Source organism: Impatiens glandulifera, chromosome 3 (assembly GCF_907164915.1).
Source record: "Impatiens glandulifera chromosome 3, dImpGla2.1, whole genome shotgun sequence".
Classification (NCBI taxonomy): Eukaryota; Viridiplantae; Streptophyta; class Magnoliopsida; order Ericales; family Balsaminaceae; genus Impatiens; species Impatiens glandulifera.
This window is the reverse complement of record NC_061864.1, coordinates 963,350-973,895: the sequence shown is the minus strand read 5'-3', so window position 1 is coordinate 973,895 and position 10,546 is coordinate 963,350. Positions and strand designations below refer to the sequence as shown.

At 33.3% G+C, this 10,546-nt stretch overlaps 1 protein-coding gene across 1 annotated transcript; it reads left to right on the top strand.

Annotated features, from left to right (window-relative positions):
• The first annotated feature begins 208 nt into the window (after positions 1-208).
• Positions 209-851, top strand: LOC124929334 (protein RADIALIS-like 2). Its single transcript, XM_047469668.1, has 2 exons — positions 209-465; positions 567-851. The coding sequence occupies exons 1-2, from the start codon at positions 218-220 to the stop codon at positions 589-591; spliced, it is 273 nt and encodes a 90-aa protein (XP_047325624.1). The 5' UTR covers positions 209-217; the 3' UTR covers positions 592-851.
• Positions 852-10,546: the final 9,695 nt, after the last annotated feature.

Below are 10,546 nucleotides of genomic sequence, written 5' to 3'. Positions count from 1 at the left end.
TCAAAAATATCAGGTCAATGCAATCAAATTCTATTCTTTCTTCATTTTGTGGTTCTTAATAAGACAAATCATAGAAAATTCATATCTTTCTAAGCTCTATAACCCAACTAGCTAGCATATGTTTATATTGGACCCACCCAACTAGCTAGCAACTATAAAAGACAATGCATCATCATTCTAATCTCTATAAGCTTTTGCACATTCACTCAATCTTTTAATGGCATCTAGTTCAATGGCTTCCCATAACTCCGGGTCATGGACTGTTAAGCAAAACAAAGACTTCGAGAAAGCTTTAGCTGTTCACGACAAAGACACCCCCGATCGTTGGAACAATGTTGCTAGAGCCGTGGGTGGTAAAACACCTGACGAAGTGAAAAGACACTATCAAGTCCTTATGGAGGACGTTAGGTATATCGAGCAGGGACATGTCCCATTCCCAAACTACAGAACCATCGACGAGAAGAGGTAAGAATAACTTATAAATTTGTTTTTGTAGTGTTTGTTTTATTTTACTTTCACATAAGTTAGTATTATGAGAATTAATTCTTTGTTTTTATTACGAACAGGATGAAAAGTCCAATGTACCAGTGATTTGCAAGTTGCTACGTACACTTGAGAACTCAATAAAGAAGCATTTCCATTTAACTAATTAAGGTGGTCGAGGCCGTCATAATATTCTTAAGTATTTATGAGAATTTTTACACCCGATTCTTCTATCTAACAAGTTTGCTAAGTTTAATTGGAAATCGGCAATTGAGTCCATTCGACTTAGTTGTAAGATTTTTTTAATGTCTCTGTAACACTCTACATTACATTGGTTATATGATTAACAAGATAGCTTAATTTCAATATATTCACATTGTTCAAACACAATTTTACATGACCAAAACACAAATACATAAATAAATTTGTACATGTATGACATTTATAGTATAAACAGAACAATTGGCGCAATGACACATTTAAAAAAAAATCTTTTTTTTTTATTGATGATAGAATTTGAATAGCAATGGCTTGCTACCCATTTTTATTGTTTGCTTTAGCAATATCAACTTAATTATATATTTTTTATATTCAATATATAGTAAGAAAGTTGTTACAACATTATTAGAAAATTGTCGTCGTGTCGTCATTGATTGTTCAACAAGACAAGTTTAAACTTCCACAACTAACTTAAGTATAGACAACAATATTTTGGTACGGGGATTTGGTCACTTCATTTAGAGAAAGGATAAAGAATGAAAAAATATTGAGAAATAATGTGTCATCCTTTGAGTGGATAAAAATTCTGAAAATTCTCTATCATATTAAATTTTAATTTATTCAAGGAATGACACATCATTTCTCTACATTTTACTATTAATATTTTTGGACCCTCTATCATTTCTATGAGTCTATTATCTTCCTATGGTGGACATTTAGTTAACCAAAAACAATACTTATTTCAAAATTCAATAACCTATAATTATAATAGAATGCATTTTTTGAAATTTTCACTATGTCTGATTTGATTTTTATTTTATTGATCTTAGTGAAACATAATAAATAATAATATTTTTATTTTTAAAATATCAGTTATTATAAAAAAATTATATGATCAGTCATTTAAGCAAAAACAAAACTGAACACTAATCGACTTATAAAGTTACATAATTTTGCACCTCAAAACTTGAGAAACTCTATGTTGTTAAAGTTTTATCAAATATGCATGGTTATGACCAAAAAAGGTAATGAACTTACCCTTATTTTCTTATATATATAAATAAAAAAATATTGTCACCTCCCTATTTTTGGCACATCATTATAATTTCTAATTCTACTTTTCTTTAAATATAAAATCAAATCCTCAGACTCTGTTCCTTTCTTTAACAAATAGACCCGACGACGTTGTGTGAAGATGAACTCGGGGTTAGGGTTGTATAGGTTTGTTTACTGGTTTCTTGAACTCGGGGGATTTGTTGTGGATGAACGGGTCAGTGGTCAGATGAAGATGAACAAAGGGTCGGCGATGGAGCAAAGGAGGTGGATGGAGGATCTTCAAAGGTAAAGTACCCGTGTCCTCCCCTGTTACAAGATTCTTCTTTGAAACAAATCTTGCCAGGACATGAGTATATATAAGCTAACATGTTGTTCAAACATCAAACCTAGCCAGTTTATATGTTAATTGTTGTGTTTTTGCAGAATCAATTGATTGTGTCAATGGGGAAATTGTCCAGAACCAGAACCCTAGCTATACCTAATTTGCCTCTTCAACAAGGTATCAATCATATACTCATTTCATTCTCCTTTTGATTTATGTTGATGACTGCATTCCTAATTAAGGCTTTTATGCATATATAGGCTTAAATACTATGAAGTACCTTAGTAATCATGGCAAAGTTCTTTTTTTGGCTACAAATTGTTTCAAATACCCATGGGATCTATCTAAACCAAACACAATGTATCATTGAGGTCTTTATGGAAGAGAGATTGTTAGACAAAATGAAGTTTTCATTCACACACTTTATGTGTTCCTCACTATTCTACAAAAGTATAGGAGCTATACTGATATACGGTTGGTGCCTCTAGCTAAGAACAAATATTTGATTTCACTATTATTCGATTTTTCACTATTATTCGATCCAAGACTCAACCCATGATCATGAAGATACGAGTTTGTGTTTTACCCTTAAAGTGAAGATGGCATAACCAAACAAAATATTTGCATATAAGTCATGACAAAAATTGTTATAAGTTACATGCAAATCCAAATAAAGAAAACATGATTACGACCATCCCTTGGCATATTATTTCCTCACATTGATTATTCCCAGTTGTAATGTTAGCAGACATTGCATTTTTATTGACATTATTGCTTTTTAGTGGAAGACATTTACACAAGTTATTGTTTCTACTTCATGTTGAATTTAGAATACAGAAAGCCTTTACTACTGTGTGAACTACAGAGTGGATTCTGTGTTTTCTTTGTTGATTCTAACATTACACCAATAATCTTCATCCCTTTGTGTTCTATTCAACTGCCCGTTCCGTAAAATTTGAGTAATGGTTCAGCACTGTTATGGGAAGTTGGGAAGCTTGGGTTGGCATGCAAAAATCTTAGACCTAACAAAAAAAAAATTAATCTCATAATTTTTGTAAGACAATTTGGATAGAACGAAAAAAGAGAACATTTACCAACAAGTCTAAACTTGTTAATTTAATCATTAACTCAGTATTCATCAAATAGGCGAAAATAAGAAGTGAAAACGATGTTCCTCCGCATGTGACACCATGGACTTAATCGAATAATTGAAGGCTAGATAAAATGTTTACTATTCGATGTTATCTCGAATCTATATTGGATGTAAATCGTGTTATATACAAAGGAACATATCCTTGTAAACTAAGGTTTATTTTATTAAACCAAATAATTAATTCCTCATTTATTATTTAAAAACTTTTCGTATTTCTAGCTTTTCATATTCTTAGCTTTTCATAGTCTTAGACTTTTCATTTTCCCATCTCATGTATATATATATGTCTATTGTTTATCAATAACATACACAATATCAATTCTAATCTTCTCTCTATCTTATCTTCTTACTATCTTACTTCTTGGTATCAGAGCTTCTGATTAATTTCTTTTTCGATCCTAAGTAATGGCTGAGAGTAAAAATATTCCTCTGTTAGCTTCTTCTTTCCTCCAGCCTATTTCTGTGAAACTGAATCAACAAAATTTCGTACTCTGGCGATCTCAAGTTATTCCCGTTTTAAAGGGGAATCGTCTTTTTTCTTATGTCAACGGAACTCTTCTTGCCCCGAGCCCAACTCTTGCTCCGGCAGAAGAAACTTCAGAAGCAGTCATGATCGTCAATCCTGCTTTCGAATCATGGGAAGAACAAGATCAACGTATCATAAGTTGGCTTCTCTCCACCCTCACCGAACCTATATTGGCTCAAGTTGTTGGTGATGCTTGTGAAACGTCATTTCGACTATGGACGGCCTTGGAGAAAATGTTTGCAACTCAATCTAAGGCACGATTAGTTCAGTTACGACTTCTTATTCAAACTCAAAAGAAAGGAACAAAAAGTATGACTGATTATCTGCAATCTGTAAAATCTATTGCCGATTCACTTGCCTCTATCGGCGAAAAAGTCTCTGATTTGGATCTCCTTACCTACGTTCTTAGTGGCCTCGGCCCTGAATATGATTCCCTTGTTGTTGCTGTAACAACACGAGTTGAACCAGTGAGCATTGAAGATCTCACGGGGCTTCTTCTAAATCAAGAACAACGTCTCGAACTCTCTCATTCTAACGTCTCAAATAGATCAGCGAATGTTGTTATTAAAGAAAACAGTCGCGGATGGAACTCGAAAGGGCAATCACGAGGCTTTTCATCTTCTTTCAGAAACCATCAATATTCCTCTTCTAATGGACATGGTGGATCTAACGAACAAAGCATTCTTGGGTCTGGCGTTGATAGGTCAAGCATGATTGGGCTGAAAAATAATAGGTCCAACAATGGTTATAATGGGCCTAGCAAACAGTCCTATAATGGACACAATAATTTTTCTGGGAATCGTCAAAATTTTGAAAATCGTAACGCATGAAATAATAGACCAAAATGCAATACATGTGATAAAACTGGTCACACTTCCAACAATTGTCGTGCTCATATACAATGTCAATTATGTAACATTTTTGGGCATTCAGTCACCAATTGTCGTCGTCGATTTGATCAGAATTTTATGCCTAGTAATCCTCATACAGCAATGATGGCATCAACAACGGTTATCTCCGACCCCGCTTGGTACGCCGATTCGGGTGCATCAGATCATATTACTTCTGATTTGGAAAACCTTCATACTCATTCTCCTTATCAAGGTAATGAAAAAATAATTGTTGGTAATGGTGAGTCTTTGTCAATTTCTAATATTGGCAACTCCAAGATTAATTCTGTGCCAAAACCACTACATTTACGAAATATTTTGCATGTACCTCACATATCGAAAAATCTTTTGAGCATTGCTCGTTTTACTGCCGATAATAACGTCTTCTTTGAATTTCATCCATCATATTGTTCGGTAAAGGACCGCAATACGAAGATAGAGGTACTTCGGGGCAAACTTAAAGACGGGCTATATTATCTTTCTCCGGCACCTACAAATAAACAAGCTCTTATTGGCACCCGATCATCAGCAACAACATGGCATCATCGTTTGGGGCATCCATCAGCTTCAACCACATCATTTCTTATTTCACGTTTCATGTTACCAATAATTGGAAATAAAAATGTTCCATTTTGTGAAGCTTGTCAGTTAGGGAAAGCACATAAATTGCCTTTCAATGTCTCATCGTCACGAACTAATGCTCCACTTGATTTAATTTATTCTGATGTATGGGGTCCATCTCCGGTTTTTTCAAACTCAGGTTGCCGCTACTTTGTTCATTTTGTTGATGACTTTAGCCGCTTCACATGGGTTTATCCCATCCAAAAGAAATCCGATGTTTTAATTACATTTACGAAATTCAAAGCTTTGGTAGAAAATCAGTTCAACAAGAAGATCAAAATACTTCAAACTGACGGGGGTGGTGAATACCGTAATTTTGGATCCTTAACTGAACTCAATGGAATTCAACATCGTCTTTCTTGTCCATACACAAGCGAACAGAATGGTGTTGCTGAACGGAAAATCCGTCATCTAACTGAGATATATCAAGTATTAATAGCTCAATCATCCATGCCATATGAATATTGGGATGATGCTTGTCTCACTGCTGCTTTTCTCATCAACCGACTTCCTACACCCGTCTTGAGGAATAAGTCTCCATATGAATGTTTGTATAAACGAACACCTGATTATGCATTTATGAAGGTTTTCGGATGTGCATGTTATCCTCTAATGAGACCATACAATCAACACAAAATGGACTTTAAATCCATTCGGTGCACGTTTATTGGCTACAGTCCCGATCATAAAGGATATCGATGTCTACATATTCCTACTGGCCGTATCTACATTTCACGGCATGTTACTTTTGATGAGCAAACATTCCCTTTTTCAACTCTATCAAACCAAACCAATCCTCCATTTGAACCACCATCACCAATATCATTCATAAATATACCTATCCCCACATCTCAAACAACCATCCCATCATCTCCATTACCTACTTCTACTTCTCCCCAAATCACCCTATCTAATTCACCAATTAATGAAACACCATCATCATCTCATTCCTCTTCATATGAACCCTCAACCTCATCTAATTCCTCATCATATGAACCCCCACCATCACCAACCACCAATAATCTACCTTCACTAGACAACTCACCTAACTCACCCATTCATACACGTGGGCTCTCCACCGCCATTCATGCTCCGGAATGCTCTTCTCATCATATGATCACACGTGCTAAAACTCGTGCTCTTCATAATGCAAATCTTGCCACAATCTCCATCTCTCCACCAACATGTTTTTCCGCTGCCAACAAAGATCCCCAATGGCGTTCTGCTATGGCAAATGAGTTTAATGCCCTCATTCAAAACAAGACGTGGACTCTTGTTCCTCAATCCTCTCAGAATATTGTGGGGTGCAAATGGATTTTTAAAGTCAAACAAAAAGCTGATGGTTCCATTGAACGACACAAAGCTCGGTTAGTTGCAAAAGGTTTTCATCAACAAGAAGGCATTGATTATCTAGAGACTTTTAGCCCGGTTGTAAAACATACTACTATCCGGACTATCTTATCTCTTGCTGTCACTCAACAATGGCCAATTCATCAACTTGATGTCAGCAATGCCTTTTTACACGGAACTCTCAAGGAAGAAGTGTTTATGTCTCAACCGCCTGGTTTTATTCATCCTGATTATCCTAACCATGTGTGCAAACTTCACAAAGCCCTCTATGGTCTCAAACAAGCCCCTCGTGAATGGCATACTACTCTGAAAACTGCTCTTCTTTCCCTTGGTTTTCATGAATCCAAAAACGATACATCTTTATTCATTCATCACTCTCCCAATACTACATCATTTTTTCTTGTTTACGTGGATGATATCATCTTTACTAGCAACTCCTCTTCTCACATCTCCTCCATTATCTCTCAACTCAACAATCTTTTTCCCATCAAAGATTTGGGACCACTACACTACTTTCTTGGTTTTGAAGTTCATCGTTCTACCTCTGGTATTTTTCTATCTCAATCCAAATATATTAAAGACATTCTCCTTCGAGCCAATATGAGTGACTCAAAACCTCTTCATACCCCAATATCTTCTGGGTCATCCTTATCTCGACATGATGGTGACATTCTCCCTGATCCATTTCTCTATCGCAGTACTGTTGGAGCTTTACAATATTTAACTAATACTCGACCAGATATTTCATTTGCTGTTAATCGTGCTTGTCAATTTATGCAGTCACCTACTACCACTCATTGGACTGCTGTAAAAAGAATTCTTCGTTATCTTCGTAACACGTCTCATCATGGACTTCTTATTCGTCCATCATCATCAATTGAACTTTCTGCCTTTTCTGACTCTGATTGGGCTGGTTGTCCTGACGACCGGCGTTCTACAACAGGTTATTGCATATTTTTGGGTGATAATATTATCTCGTGGAATTCCAAGAAACAACAGGTTGTTGCTCGATCTAGCACAGAATCTGAATACCGAGCTCTAGCCCATGCCACTGCTGAACTCATTTGGCTTCAATCTCTACTACAAGAACTTCGTGTCTCTCTCATTCAACCTCCCACTCTCTGGTGTGATAATATTGGTGCTGCCTTTCTCACCGCCAATCCTGTCTTCCATGCTCGTACAAAACATATAGAGATTGATTTTCACTTTGTCCGTGAACGTGTTGCTCAAAAATCTCTCACCATCCGGTACATACCTACTGATAATCAAATTGCAGATATACTCACCAAAGGACTTGCGACAAACCGTTTTGCTCTATTACGTGACAAACTCACGGTGTGTGCCACTCCGTTTCGTTTGCGGGAGGATATTAAACCAAATAATTAATTCCTCATTTATTATTTAAAAACTTTTCGTATTTCTAGCTTTTCATATTCTTAGCTTTTCATAGTCTTAGACTTTTCATTTTCCCATCTCATGTATATATATATGTCTATTGTTTATCAATAACATACACAATATCAATTCTAATCTTCTCTCTATCTTATCTTCTTACTATCTTTCTTCTTATTTTAGTTTGTAACTAGTTTGCGAGTTTTTTTTTTGTTTTTTTTTATTATCTGTTGTGGACAATTTTGTACGTATTTTCTCAACTGATTCATCAATAAAATTTCTCTAATGACCTTTTCTTAAACAATTGTTTTGATGCCTCTATTTGCTAGGATATTAGTGTGAACAATTTTCCTTTATGCTCAATGAGTTTCAGATAATTGAATTCAAGGAGGATCTTTGCACAAAGGATGCAAAGAGGGTCTAGATGTCATTTTGAAGGATTTATTATGACCCATTTTGGAGAAAAGGGGATAATCACAGTTAACAAATGTTTTTGCCATTTGAGTTATGAATCAATATTTGGTCTTGTTCGAAAATAATTGAAATTAGAATTAAACAAACAAATGTTATTAAATCTATTAACATATACATAATTAAAGTATATTTCAGAACATTATTTCATCAAAATTAACATTTCAATAAGATATTTATAAAAAAAATATAACTTTAAGTAAATTAAAAAAAAAATCGTTCAAACACAGGGCAAACCAAACAGGGTATTGTATTTATTCCCTTTGTCTCATTATCTTTTCCTTAACATTTGCTGATTTGGTTTTTGTTCGAAGATATTGTTGTCCTAATTAGTATCAGATTTGTTCATCATTTATTTTATTTTTAAATCCCAATTCTTACCATATTTGATGGGACTCCGTCCTTAATTGTTTTCTTCTTACCAACAAAAAGAAAATGAAGTCGAGTCAAATTTTATTTTACTTTTGGTTGAAGGAGGAGTTGATAGCATGATAGTTTTTTTTACTAATCAAGTTGTAATTATTTATTTTTATTAAATATATCTTAACATTACCAAAAAAAATACAATTAAATACTATTAACTAAATTTGTAATTATTTAAGTGAAATGATAAATTGTGTCAGTGAGATAAGGTTTCCAATAAATATATTATTGGATTTGTTGTATTTTTAAATATTATAATAATTGATAAGGTTTCCAATAAATATATTATTGTGTCAGTAATAGTAGAAATAATATTTATAAATTTTGAATGCTCATCGTAATTATTGTCAAGCAACAAGAAAAGAATTTGTAATGACACTTATTTTTTTTTATTTGGATATATATTTATAAGTTAATAAGTTAATTTTTTTTTTATAGTTATCACAATCTATTTCAAGTTTTTTTTTTTATAGTTATAGTGAGAATTGAATTTGGATACATTTGTAAATACATAAACATTAAAAAGAAAAATTAAACTTCCAAATAGATATTTAATATTTTTATCTAAAAATAATAAGTATTCTAACTGCTGGTTTTTGTTTTGTAATTTGAGTGGTGATCTGAATATCTTGTTTTGTTTTATGGCAATGAATGAGCACCTTTTTCATAGAACGGGACTGGAGCTACAATACAATCATATTTTTAATTATAAATATTAATGGTCCAGTTAAAATTAATTAAATAAAGAAAGGGACATCTGATCTGACTAGCTAGCAAATGATGTAATTATATATATTTTTTAATTTTAAATAATATCTTTAATTTTAAAAATAAAAATAAAATAGATGGCGGATGGTCCAACAAGTCTAGTGGCTATTAATTAGTATTAATTAGTAGAGGAGCTATAAAGGAAGAAATTTAGGATGAGAATTGGGAAGGAATAATATGTTATTATATTATTTGTTAAAAAATAATAAAAAGTGAGAAAAGAGAAAAGATAAGTAAATTTTATTATACTGAGTTATTTTCTCTATCAAATTTTATCCTTCAATCATTTATAATATATATATGACCACCGTTTATTTATACACAAATTCCAAATTACACCCCAATTTAGGTTTTTTTTAAACAAGATTGGTAAGTCAAATACTTCACTAATCTTTTTCTTAATACTAGAATACCATACTGGGACCAAATTACTATGAATACAGCTGTATTGGGTAGGTATTTTTATTTAATTTTGTACATTAATTAATAAGTAAATTTGTTTTACTTTTGTATGGCTTTTAAGGATTGGATAGTTTAAGAAAGGATAAGATCTTCCAACGGTTCTATGCTCCCCTAACATGTAGCGGCAAAATAATCATTTTAAAAATATATACTATTGTTTTACTCCTTTTTTTCATCTTAGAGATAATTAGCTCCTAAGTGACTTTAGAATAAGCCTTTTCACCTAATAGAAGATCAAGATACGTGGTTGGGAAATATTCAATGTCAAATCCCAAAATATTTATCAAACGAGATACATAATTAGAGAAAAATATTTTGACTTGTCAAAATTTAGACGAAGTCCCGAGCAAGCACCAAATAATCATAAAATATCACGAAAATGCTTGAACTTTCTACGAAATGTCTGAATC

Coding starts and splice junctions, on each gene's coding strand:
- LOC124929334 (XM_047469668.1), top strand. CDS start 218: ATGGCATCTAGTTCAATGGCTTCCCATAACTCCGGGTCATGGACTGTT. Junction 466..566: donor AGAACCATCGACGAGAAGAG/GTAAGAATAACT, acceptor TATTACGAACAG/GATGAAAAGTCCAATGTACC.